The sequence below is a fragment of the Phocoena phocoena genome, chromosome 13, assembly GCF_963924675.1.
Source record: "Phocoena phocoena chromosome 13, mPhoPho1.1, whole genome shotgun sequence".
Taxonomy (NCBI): domain Eukaryota; kingdom Metazoa; phylum Chordata; class Mammalia; order Artiodactyla; family Phocoenidae; genus Phocoena; species Phocoena phocoena.
The window spans coordinates 50,491,394-50,505,096 of NC_089231.1; the positions used below are offsets into that span (position 1 = coordinate 50,491,394).

Below are 13,703 nucleotides of genomic sequence, written 5' to 3' on the forward strand. Positions count from 1 at the left end.
GAGTGAGCCCGGATGTGTGAAGAGTGATGTGAGGTTGTGAGCGTGCAGTGGTGGATGTATGAACCTGTGTGTGTGTAGAGTGTGCACAGTGCATGCGGAGTTGGGAGTGTGTGTGTGGTAGGTACGCGGAGGGCGGTCGCGTGTGAGCCCCCCGCCCCTCCTCCTTCCCCTCTTCTCTCCCCCCGCCCCGGCCCCGTCTGCTGCGGCGAGAGCGCGCGGCGCCGGGAAGGCCGCCCCTCTGCGGAAGGCGGCGGGTGAGCGGGGGAGGGCTGGGCCGGGCGTCCGGGCCGGAAGCGCACCGGTCCCGGCGGGGCGGCCGCGGACATGTGCAGGATGTCGTTCAAGGTGAGCGCCGCGGGCTCCGGGAGGGAGCGCCGGGCGGGCGGCAGACCTGCGGCGGCGGGGCCCGCACCCACCGTCCGCCCGGAGCCGCCGCGGGCCCGCAGGGAGGGGTGGCCGCCGTTCCGGCGGGGCTGGCGGGGGACGGGAGGGAGCGACCGGGCCTGGATGGCTCCTGCGGTTTGTGGTCTAGGGGTGCGGTGTTTGCCCGAAAGGCTTTCAGTACTTCTGGCTGCAGGTGCGGTGAGCCCGGCCGCGGGGCGCAGGGGCGGCGAGCACTGTCGCCGGGGTAACAGTCGGGCGGGGGGCGGGGAAGAAGCCCTGGGTCTGCGCTCCTGTGCGGCCGCCCCTCGCAGGGACCAGGGCTGCGGCACCGATGCCCGATCCTGCGTCCGCGTTCCCGAACGCCAGCCGCACCACTGCTGCCTTCTACCCACAGGACTTTTTTTGACCCTGAAGCTGAGTGACGAGCGCAGAGTGGAGCTGCGATTGATTACCAGACTTCAGTGTCCAAAGAGGTTATTAAAGTCATTCATTTAACACCCACATTTTAGGATGAAAATGAGGTTCACTGATATGCCTCTATTGAAGGTTTTAATAAAAATAGTAGTTAAGATGTATTGAGCACATAAAATGTGCCCGACTCTGAACCAAGGGCATCATGGAGCATCTTCTGAATCCTCAGGAGGACCCACGAGATGGTACTTTGGTGCCCCCGACTTTTTTTTTTTTCCAAATAAGAAAACTAAAACATGGAGAAGTTAAATAACTCCTCCCACAGCCGTGCAGCCAGTGTGTGAATGGTGTTCAGATTGAAACCCTGGTGTGTCTGGCTCCAAAGCCAGTGTAATCCCACCTCTTACAGTAGCTCGTGTAAGCAGAGGAATGACACGGTGAGATTTGCATGTTAGAAAGATCTCTGGCTACGGTTTGGAGAAGAGAATGGAGCTGGGAGACCAGTCAGGATGATGCTGGGGTCATCTTGTTAAATGGTACCAGACTAGGGCACAGGTTTTGAGGATGGAAGGAAGCAGACAAATGTGTGACAAAATTTTTTTTTAATCAGCAGAATTCGGTAATTGATGTTATTCACTGAGTTAGGGAAGGCCAGAGGAGTAAAGATAAAATGTTTGGGGTGGGACATGTCAAGTTTAAGGATGGATAGGAGTCCAAGTAGAGATGTTGGTTAGACAGATGTACAAACCGGGAGCCCAGGAGAGTAGTCTAGGCAGGAGATAGAGATGAGATTTAGGAGTGAGCAGTGTTAAGTGGTCATTGAACCCTTGGGGATGAATGTGATTGCCCAGTGAGATCACGTAAAGGTAGAAAATAAGAGGACTGGGCTTCCCTGGTGGCGCAGTGGTTAAGAATCCACCTGCCAATGCAGGGTACACAGGTTCGATCCCTGGTCAGGGAAGATCACACATGCCATGGAGCAGCTAAGCCCGTGTGCCACAACTACGGAGCCTGTGCTCCAGAGGCCGCGTGCCACAACCACTGAAGCCCGCGAGCCTAGAGCCCGTGCTCCGCAACAAGAGAAGCCACTGCAATGAGAAGTCCGCGCAACGCGACGAAGAGTAGCCCCCGCTCGCCACAACTAGAGAAAGCCAACACGCAGCAACCAAGACCCAATGCAGCCAAAATAAATAAATAAATAAATAAAATTTATTAAAAAATAAAAAAGAGGACTGAGGACAAAATCTTAAAGAAGCTCAAGATTTTAAGAATGAGCAGAATAAAGGAAACCCATTGAGAAAATGGAGGAGCAGACAGAAGTGTATGAGAAGAATCAGAAGCGTGTGCTATCATTAAGCCAAGAATCTGTAGTCTTTCCACAAAGGCAGAGAGGGCTGCAGAGTTAAATACCACAGAGAAATCAAACAAGCTTAGAATCGAAAAGTGCCTCTTGAATTTTGTAACAAAACAGGCTCTGGTGACCTTGCTGAGAGCAGTTTTAATGCAATGTTGAGTTCAGAAGCCAGATTGTAATAGCTTGAAAAGAGAGTGGGTGGAAACCACAAGTGGAGAGAACTCTCTCAAAAAATTCTGCGGGAACGGTGGCTGCAGCAGGAATCCAGACTTGGCCAAGGGTTTGTTTGCTTTAAAATGGTAGAGACTTCAGCATCTTTAAATGATAATAGACATCTCAACAATAAACAAGACAACCCAATTTTAAAATGGTCAAAGGATCTGAATAGACATTTCTCCCAAGGAGATATACAAACGGCCAATAAGCCACTGAAAGGATATTTTACATCATTAGTCAACAGGGAAATGCAAATCAAAACCACAATGAGATACCACTTCACACCCATTAGGATGATTACAGTCAACAAGACAGACAATGACAAGTGTTGGCAAGGATGTGGAGAATTTGGAACCCTCATACATTACTGGTAGGAATATAAAATGATGCAGCCATAATAGAAAACAGTCTAGTCATCCTTCAAAAAGTTAAACATAGAGCTACCATATGACCCAACAATTCTGCTTCTAGGTGTATATGCACAAGAAATGAAAACATATGTCAGGAATTTATATCTCACAGTGCTGGAGGCTGGGAAGTCCACAATCAAGCTGTTGGCAGGTTCAGTGTCTGGTGAGAACCCTCTTCCTACCTTGCAAACAGCCACCTTCTGGCTATCTCCTCAGAAAGGGGAGAGAAGGAGCTCTAATGTCTTCCTTTTCTTGTAAGGGCACTAACCCCACGATGGGGGCTCCACCCTCAGGACCTAATCTAAACCTAATTATCTCCAAATGCCCCACCTCCAAATATCATCACAATGAGGGTTAGGAATTCAACATAGTAACTTGGAGGGGGGAGGACACAGTCATTCAGTCCATAACATGGTATATCCATATAATGGAATATCATACAACCAACGAAAGGAATGAAGCACTCATACCTAGCAACATGCATAGACCTTGAAAACATTATGTTAAGTGCAAAAAGCCAGACACAGAAGGCCATGTATTACATGGTTCCATTTATACAAAATGTCCAGAATAGGCAAATCCATAGAGACAGAAAGTAACTTAGTGGTTGCCAGGGACTGGGGGAAGAAGGGGGTGATGGGGAGTGATTGTTAATAGGTACGAGGTTTCTCCTGGTTGATGAAAATGTTCTGGAATAGTGGTGATGGTTGTGAAACCTTGAGATTAAACTAAAAACCACTGAATTATATGCTTTAAAAGGATGAATTTTATAGTATGTACATTATATCTCAATAAAAAAGTATTTTAAGATGACAACAGGGAGTGCTGAGAAGGCTTGCACATGGAGGGGGTGATTGAGCTGAGTGCTGAAGTTCTCAGGAGGTGGGAGGGGCAGAGATATTGATGTGTTATACAGTGAAGGCCAGGATGCGGTCAGAATTTGGGGTGGGCAGAAAGGAAGGTGCCAACATTTCCAGTGAAGAAAATGTTCATTTTCAGTGAAGAAAATGTCAGGAGGCGACAACTACCTTGAGGTGAGGCAGAGGATGAGAAGGTAGGATGGCCTGAGTCTTGAAGCAGCAGAGATGTACACCTGGTGAGAAGGGCAGTGTCTGGAAGCCAGGTCAGGCTTCCTCACCCTAGGGCTGGGGTGAGAGCAGGCCCAGCCTCCACCAGGGAGGCAGAGGAAGCTCGGTGCTAAGTGAAGGAGAAAGACAGTTGATTTTCCAGCAAGTGGAGGAGTTCCAAAAGGCACAGAGGGAAGGCTTGAGGGGGAGTGGGGGAGGGGAGCAGAGTCACAGGCCGGTGACTAACCCTGCACTAGCCCCAGCTCATATCATACCAAACATATTAAAATGTACCCTTAGCCCACAATGAGAATAGCAACTTTTGGGAATTCCCTGGCCAGGGAATTTGGACTGAGTCCAGTGGTTTGGACTCAGCACTTTCACTGCCAGGGGCCCAGGTTCAATCCCTGTTTGGGGAACTAAGATCCCACAAGCACTTTTATTGTACATTTTTGGAAGGATTTGTATGCTATTGCTTTTTAACTTATTTAGCAACAAATAACATTTAATTTACATTTGTCCAGGATTTTTCTGCAATTCAGTAGTTCTTGTCTAGTGAGAAAATCAGCCCTGCCGATTATGTACATGTGTCAGCGGTATTTTATGAATACCAATTTTAGCAATTAGTAAAGTTGACCACATGTTACATTTCGTACATACTGAATGATGTTTTCGTTAACTTTGATTTTGGAGCCATAGATTAACTGTTTCATTTTCATGGGCAGCTGAAAGGCTTGTAGCCCCGAGGCCCTGGATCTCCAAGGCCTGCATTGAAAAGACCCAGCATTGTTGGCTGAGTCTGTGGGAGGATCAACAGAGCGTTAGAAACCACAATTTCACTTCTTCTCGATGACTGAGTCACCACTTGTAGGGCTATTTGCTTCTGAACCATGTGGACACCCTTTTTTATCCTTCGTCCATTGTGCTGTCAGCAGTCCCTTCTTGCTGGTAGCGCTTTGCCTCTCCAGTAAACTTCCTGTTTCACCCTTGGCAACTCCCAATTTGTTCTGGTTGGGAAAAGAGATACATGTTTGTTGGAATTGTTTTTAAAGTAAAAGCAAACTCAAAGTGCAGGTCTGAGTCTTTTTGTGGAATGAAGCTCGTGGATTTCAGTACATTAACTTTTGTCTTTATAACAGCTATTTCTCCAGGGCTGAGGTTGCCAAAAGTCTGGCACAATTTGGGGGTTAGACCCTAACCCAATGAGGGAGGTCACCATCCCAGGGGAATCATCACTAGATAAAGGATAATACCTAGGTCTTTCTTGAGCCTGTCTTACCCAAGAGGATAAAGCATCTCAATTCCAGGCTTCATCTTGGTGATGGAAATTGTTCATGTCTTGGCCAGACGTACAGGAACTTGTATGTTCCATCTGTGTTCTGAAGGTATGTAAATTATCTCAAAATCAACTCCAGTTCATCAATCATCTGAAATTTTTTGGATGAGCCACAGGAGAATAAATTAACAAAGCCATTTATTTTTTTTAACAGCTTTATTGAAATACAGATCACATACCATATAGTTCACCCCGCTAAAGTGTTCGTTTCAGTGGTTTTTAGCATATTCACAGAGTTGTACAGCCATTAGCACAATCAATTCTAGAATATTTTAATCACCCCAAAAAGAAACTATATACCTCTTAGCAGTGACTGTATTCCTCCAAACATCCTTGTTTCAGAAAACTGCTAAACTACTTTCTACCTCTATCGATTGGCCTATTCGGAACATATATGTGTCAAACAGACTTTAAACGTGGTCTTGAGTTCTGAGTTTGGAAACGCCAGTGTTATACAGGCCTACCTCTTAGGCAGAATGCCTGGGTGAATAAATCACTTACTTTTTGCTCTTAGGTTTCCTATCGCTTACAGAAGTGTAATGATACTTACAACACAGGGTTAATTCTCAGTTCATGTTTATTAAGCAATTCTGTAAATTTCAGCCATTTAGCAGGAAGTGGAATGGTGACATATCAAAAACCTCCTCCTGCCCGTGGTCTCTCAACCCTCCTTATCCCCCTGTTTAATGTGGCTTCGAACATCAGAGAAATTCATCATTGAACAAAGCTAATGTTCTCTTGATTAGATTAATTATACAAATGAAATCCACATTATTCTTAACCCTTTTTTAAACGAGTAGTTTAGATCTCTACCCCCTCTTAGCTTTTAATCAGAATTCCAGTTCTGTACAAGTAACAACTTCCCTTCTGTGTTTCTCTCCCCTTCCTTCCTGTATTTAATTTCTGGTAGTGTGCTAATGACCACTGTGTGAGCCAAAATTCTGGCAGTAAATAGGGGGGAAAAAGAGAAGGGAAGACAGCATATGTGGAAGGTTATACTCAGGTTTTCTCACAGCGGATGAGATATAGGATCTCAAACTCTGGACCCAAACAGACTTGGGTTTGAATCCCGTTACTTCCTAGCTGGATGACCTTACATAAGTCACTTCTGTGCCTCAGTTTCCTCATCTTAAAAATGGGAACAGTAACACCTACCTCATGGGGTTTTTCTGGGAATTAAAAGCGTTAGAACAGTGAGAGTACTCGGCACACTGCCTGATACAGAGCAAGAACCCAACATAGGTTGTCACTGCTGTGATGACAATGTCACAGCCAACAGCCTGCTTGCAGAGACCCAAAAAACCAAGGAAGAGGTTAAATAGTAATCACACGATTGGCGAAGTGCCTTAAGATTTGTGTGAAGCATTTTCACGTGCATCAGCTCCTTTAAAGACTTAAAGGGCTGCCCTATGTAAACAGCATTTTATGATTATGTGCAGATTGTACCCAGAGGAGGTTTGGAAGTTCACCAGGCAATATGGTCTGTAGACCCCAAAAAGAAAGAAGGTCGGTGGACTTTCCATCTTGGCAGAAGAGGACTTGGAATGAGGGTAGGAAGGAGGTCACTGGGGTCCACACTGCCTGTTCCTTGCTGTCTCTGGAGGAGAATTCCGCAGGAGGCAGGACGATAGGATGACTGAAAGCCCAGCCTCAAGCACCAGACTGCCTGGGGCTGAAGCCTGCCTTGTTGCTTCTCGCTTCTCACTTACGTCACCTGAGCAGTGGGATAATAATGCACCCACTTCCCTGAGCTGAGATGAGCCTTAGATGAGCTAGTCTGAAGAGGATGTGCCACTGGTTCGCAATAAGCACTTGGTAAGTATTAGCTCAGGACTCCTGCACTCCAGTAAAATGGGTTGGCCGCAGTGTGATAGGAGAACTTACGCATTGCTTTGCTAGACATTTCCACTTAGATGCCCCATAGGCATCTGAAACTCGGCATGTGCAAAGCTGAACTCATCACTTTTCCCCATAATCTGCCTTTCAACCGGAGCTTCCGACTTCCATGAGTGGCACCACATCCACCAGGCTCCTTCTCTCCCTCCGCTCCTGCACAGACAGTCATACACCGAGACTACTCGGTTTAGCTCCTTGAAATTTCCCCCGTCTGTCTCATCCTGCTGTCCCAACGATCGTAGCCTCAGCTCACCATCTCTTCCCTGTCTGTACAGTGTCTCCTAACCTTGTAGACACTAATCTCGGTCTGGCTCCAGTCCTCAGTCCATTCTTCCTGAGGCTGCCACGGGGACCTTCTAAAATGCAAAACTGGTGGTCTCTCCCCACCTTCCTTGACTCCCTAGTACCCACCGGATGAAGGCCAAGCTCCATCACATAGCACAGCAAGTCCTTCAAGATGTGGCCCTGACTACCTGCCCTCCAGCATCTCCTGCCCTCTCTCCCCCCAACGTCCTTCACTCCAGCCCTTCTGAGCTAGTGACGGTTCCCAGGATGCCCCCATGTCATTGCATCAGCACTCTGCATGCCTGGGATGCTCGTTTCCTACTGGCCCATAAAGCCATTGGAGCACAGATCAAGGTTGACTGGTACCTCTAGTCCTAGCCCCTGGCCATTGCCACTCTCCTGAGCACATGCCAGCAACCAAGCAAGTGAATTCTCCTGGACAAGTCTTTTAAAGGGCTGTGAGGACTGTGCATCTAGAGCTCGCATCTCTTGAGCGTTTGCTGTCAAAGTGCATTTGCATGTATTACTTCATTTATCCTCTAACAGCCCATGACAGAGGTACAGTTGACCCTCCGTGTCTGCAGGTTCCACATCTGCCTATTCAACCACAGATCAAAAGTATTCAGAAAAAAAATTCCAGAAAGTTCCCAAAAGCAGAACTTGAATTTGACCTGCACTTGCAACTATTTACATAGCATTTACATGTGTAAGCTATCACAGGTAATCTCGAGATGATTTAAAGTACGTGGGAGGAGATACATAGGTTATATGCAAATACTGTGCCGATTTATATAAGAGACTTGAGCATCCACAGAGTTCAGTATCCGCAGGGGGTCCAATCCCCCAAGGATACTGACTATACTACCACTATTAATATCATTCTCACTTTCCTAGGGCAGAGAGAAATTAAATAACCTGCCCAAGGTCCCAGAACCGGGAAGTAGCAGGGCCAGGACTTGAACTCAGCTCTCTCTCACCCCAAATCAACTACTCTATCATGCCTCCACCTCCCAGTATATCAAGCTCTTGAGGGAAAAAAGAAGGATTTACACCTTTTCCCAAAGCTCAGTTTCTAGAACCTTGTAGGAAACCAGGATGTGTAGCCCGTGCAGGAGAGGAATCCCCGAGGCCATCCCAAAGGCAGGAGAGGCTCCTGGCTGGAGAGCTTGTCATGACAATAGAAGTTTGTGGTTTGCGAATGGTTTTTTGAAAGGTATTTGGGGTTAAAGTGAAACAACAAAATCACTGAAAATGATTTACACTTTATGACTCTCAAGGTTTCATGTTTCCAGAAAAGCCAACAGAGCTGTTCCATGGTGCATATTAAATTGTCTTCCTGATTCACTCTCCCAAACTTCATCTTGGCCTTGTGCAATCTCTCTATTAAAGGGGCATTGTTTCATGATTTATTATACAAGTCAAACCAGCCTTGCCATTGCTTCACCCACTTACTAACAACTGTAACATCAGACCCAGCCTGGTGCAAAAACCACAGACACTGGGTGTGAAAACTCCTGGGACAGTAAAGCTTACACCTTCAGGGGAAGCAAATTATTCACCTGGAATTTAAGGTGATCTGTTTCCTCCTAAGTGAGCCAGGAAAGCATTCCAAGTATGCTTGTAATCTGCTTATCACTCCCCACTTTGCCACGCTCTTGTCCAAGAATGCACAGGAACAGTAAGTTGTGTATGTGCTGAAGAGCTCCTGAAATTAAATCCTCACACCCACAGGTGCGGCCACCGCTCTGCTGCCACTGGACCTTCACTTGTGATGGTTCTGTGGAGCAGCGGAAATTGTTGGTGTTTTCAACTTAGCATCGGTGAGTTAGCTATTGTATGTAATACCTTATACATACACTTAGAAGACGTATTGCATAAAAGACCCTCTGGGGCAGATATGTGCTTTGAGCCCACCCCAAAAAGTGTTTTTGTTCAACAATTTGAATACTAGAAAATTTCCTGAGACCAGCAGAATTCTTTATTAGTACCAATACTCTGAGTTCAGCTGTGCCTGTTGATTCTAACTTTGGAAAGAAAGTGGACAGAAGGAAAGAAACTAGTATTTGTAAGCATGTATGATGTGCTGGGCACCGTATTAGCCAATTAACCTGCATCATTTAATTTTTACCATAAACTTCAAGGCGGGTAATGTGATCTCCATCTGAGCAAGAGGAACCCAGGCCTCAGCGGGGCCAAGTCCGCTGCCCAGGGCTGGGGTGGAAACCCTGAGCTGTCTGGTTCTGTCTGTCCCTCACCCCCACCAGGGACTGTTCTCTGCAAATTCAAATTGATCTGTTTTAGAGAAGGTGGTGGTACTACAGTCAACTCTGCAGCTCTGATTCAGGAGACCTGTTCTCCAGCTCTGTTCCTTCTGTAGTTGTTCCAACGTTAACTTAGCAACTTTAAAATAACCCAGGAGTGGAGTGAAGGATCCACTGGACAAAACTGGAGTGGGAATGCCCGTTTTCACTGTGGCCTCACCCACTGACCATGTTGATTACCACTTTACTCCTTTTTCTTAAAGGACTCACAGCAACATTTTCTGCCCAGAGTTCCTTGTTCTCAGCAGAAACCTCTGTCAAGTTCCAGCTGAAACAGAGAAAATTTGGTGGAGGGAAAGTGAGGCATTTACCCAGGCAGCTGGAACCAGGTAGAAAGTATTGAGGTCACAGAAAAGGTACCTGTAAACTCAGAATTGGGAGAGATTTCCCTCTGCTTAGAGGCGAAGAGAGATTTGGGAACACTTCAGGGAGGAAATAACCTTTAAGCAGAACCTTGGCCGTGAAGGATGGGGGAAAATTCATTTCAAACAAAAAGGAAACTGTGAACAGAGGCAGGAAAGTGAGGACATTGGTGGGAAATAGAGTATTAATAGTGCTGTGTAATCAACAACACGGCTCTTCATCACAGCCCCATGGCTCGGGTATCTGCATCCCATAAACAAGCAACGACAATCACCTGTTGCCAGAGGAGCACTCTTTCAAATGATCAGACACATCTGGAAGTTCTCCCTTTTGAATGGTAGTGCGTACCTGCGTGGAAGCGGTCGTGTTAATGAAGATCGATTTTAAGATTCCGTTTTGTTTTGCTTCTGCAGAAGGAAACCCCACTTGCCAACGCGGCGTTCTGGGCAGCGAGGAGGGGCAACTTGGCCCTGCTCAGGCTGCTGCTGAACAGTGGCCGAGTGGACGTGGACTGCAGGGACAGTGTACGGACCGGTCCATTCGGTACACGCATGCTGGGAGCTCGCCGTCCCCCGCTGGCATGAGAGCGCCTGCCGAGTACCCTTCCTTCACAGTGCTTGTCTGCTTTTCCATGTGTTTGCTTGCTTCATCCTTTTCAAAAAGTCCGAAGTACCACGGGGAACTTCAAAACATACTGGGGGGCTTCCCTGGTGGCGCAGTGGTTGAGAGTCCGCCTGCCGATGCAGGGGACGCGGGTTCGTGCCCCGGTCCGGGAAGATCCCACATGCCGCGGAGCGGCTGGGTCCGTGAGCCATGGCCGCTGAGCCTGCATGCCCAGAGCCCGTGCTCCACAACGGGAGAGGCCACAACAGTGAGAGGCCCGCGTACCGCAAAAAACAAAAAAACAAAAAACATACTGGGAAAGCCATTACCTGCATAAAACAGGAGGGGCCACAATAGGGGAAGAGACACGTCACTGGGAATCAGAATCGGCCAAGTCCAAGAAGAAAAGGGGGAGATGATTCAGAACGGAAGGGGGCTGCCGCGGATGTGGGAGTTGGGTTTTTTCTACTGAGAGATGGAAGCCTCCACCCAGCCTCTTATCCCTTCCTTACCTTGGCAAACACCAATACCCTCATCGGCAATGAAGGGGAAATAAAAACAGGTCCTCCCGCCTACTTTCAGGCATCACTGCGAGAGCCCTTCCTTCCCCGGCTAGAGGCGGCAATTTCCCTGTTCTCGGCAGGATGTCGCGTCTCTGGGGACTAAGAGGACCTCAGATGAGGAGAGAGGAGATGTTTTGATTTTAGGGATTAAATAGAAATGTTTGCACAGGAGCCTTCCTGTTTTCCTGATAACAGGGTGTGCCATTTCCATTTTTTATTGCGCAAATTTGGTAGGTGATGTCAGCCACCAGCCCAAGCGAGGTATCAAAATTTGCTCCACTTTGCCCCCCCCGCCACCGGGCCTCAGTGCAGGACAGCTTGGGGTGCACCTCCAGACCCACTTGTAACTTTCTCCAGTTTGCTCTGTGTCCCAGAGTTGGAGCTGTCTGGCCTGCCCCAGGGGACTGGCTTCCCTCTGGCCTCCAGTAGGGTTTGGCCAGTGGGAGCATTGGCAGGAATCAGAGGGAGGGAGGACAGGGATGTTGGGGAGTCTAGACCCCCCCCATCCTGTCTGGCAGCAGGACTCTCACCCTCTCCGTCCTGGGAGCCACCACCTGTCCCTCACGCCTTCGGGCCTGGGCTAGCAGTGCAGCTCCGCTGTTACTCGCTCCCAGTACTGTTCTTTGTAGTTTCCCTACATCCAGAGCATAGCCTTATAAATAGTCTCTTTATTAAACTTTCGTCCAGTTATCCCAGTTTGAATGTACCATCTGTTCTTTGCCAGGACCCAAACTGATATGGGGTCTTGGGCATCTGTGAACTGGTCGTCGGGTCTTACTTGGGTCTCGCTGGGCAGCAGTGCCACACTGGACAGAACTGGAGTGGGAATGCCTGTTTCCATTGTGGCCTCACCCACTGACCATGTTGATGACCACTTTACTCCTTTTTCTTAAAGTCACCCCTTTTCAGACACCCCCTATGACCTTCTCCTGATTCCAGCTTTGTGTAGCTTAATACATCCACAGATCCCTCCTCTTTTTAAAATTAATTAATTTGTTTGTTTATATTTTTGGCTGCGTTGGGTCTTTGTTGCTGCGCACGGGCTTTCTCTGGTTGCGGCGAGCGGGGGCTACTCTTCGTTGTGGTGTGCGGGCTTCTCATTGCGGTGGCTTCTCTTGTCGCGGAGCAGGGGCTCTAGGCGCGCGGGCTTTGTATTCTATTCCTCCTTTGTCCCAACCTCTGACTTCTCCTCAGTCGACCATGATGTGGAAGTGAAATACAATGTGTAAAGGAGCATTTTGGTTATTTGTTTCATTCATCTTCCCTTACTGTAAAATAGATGAGCCTGTTGTTTTTTATTTTCTTTTTAACATATCCAAGTTAAGTGCTCTGGGGTTCCTGTAGCTCATGATTGATTTGTATTTTGAGACCATGATGTGACCCATGATGTGACCCATGATGAAAAAATTTTCTCATCTCTCACGCAAAGGATACATTCATAGCTTGCCTGTTCAGACTGGCTTTAAATCAAGGAGTCTTCTGTCTGAATGCTGAATAAAAATGTTCTCACATTCAAGAGGAGGTTGGTAACTCCAAGTTTGCTACTCTAATCTTGAAAAACACGGAGGAATAAGTCCCCCTGAATGATAGGTGGTACAGCCGACATGAAGGTCCTACATTCAAATACCAAATGCTGTCACGTGGGGTAGAAGAGTATCATCTTCTCAATTCTACCGGTACTTTTACTTATAGCAAACAAGACTTTCCCCAAACTAGGATCGTCTTTCACACGAGTCAACAAAAACCAAATAATAATCTAACATTTACTGAGGCATCATAATATTATTTTAACATCTAACTCTTTTTTTTTTTTTTTTTGCGGTACGCGGGCCTCTCACTGTTGTGGCCTCTCCCGTTGCGGAGCGCAGGCTCCGGACGCACAGGCTCAGGGGCCATGGCTCACGTGCCTAGCCGCTCTGCAGCATGTGGGATCTTCCCGGACTGGGGCACGAACCCGTGTCCCCTGCATCGGCAGGCGGACTCCCAACCACTGCGCCACCAGGGAAGCCCTAACATCTAACTCTTACTGAATATTTAACATTACTAAGATAAGCACATCGCCTGAATTATTGCTTTTCCCCATTTAATTTAATCAGGCAGATGCTTTTACTAGTCCGCATTACAGATGAGGTGAATGAGCCTTTGAGAGCTCAGATAACCGGCCCAGAATCATACTGTCAGTGACCACTCAACTACACTGCCTTCCTACAAAATCCCACAGACGTATTGAATATATAGCACGAGGCTTCTAAGAATCACCACCCCGTACCTCGTGAGGCTTCCTCACAGGCAGAGCCGTCTGCCTCTCTCTTATCCTCTCCACAGAAGCAGGCGGCTGACCACACAGAAGAGGTGGTTCAGATTACAGTTTCGAGCCCTTGAAAACAAATGTAAATTAAACCACAAAAGTCCACTTGAATTGGAATATCAGGTGGTACGTCTCAAGCCCTTGAATCTTAAAGCTGGCAGGGACCTTGGCAATCATATCATCCAG

The 13,703-nt window shown here is 47.5% G+C and overlaps 1 protein-coding gene across 1 annotated transcript in view; it reads left to right on the forward strand.

The window, feature by feature from the left end:
- Positions 1-324: 324 nt before the first annotated feature.
- ANKRD29 (ankyrin repeat domain 29) overlaps positions 325-13,703 on the forward strand; it is a 42,564-nt gene continuing 29,185 nt past the window's right edge. Inside the window, exons 1-2 of the mRNA XM_065889462.1 lie at positions 325-816; positions 10,457-10,567. Of these exons, the coding sequence (XP_065745534.1) occupies positions 325-816; positions 10,457-10,567 (603 nt within the window). The remainder of the gene's footprint in view (positions 817-10,456; positions 10,568-13,703) is intronic.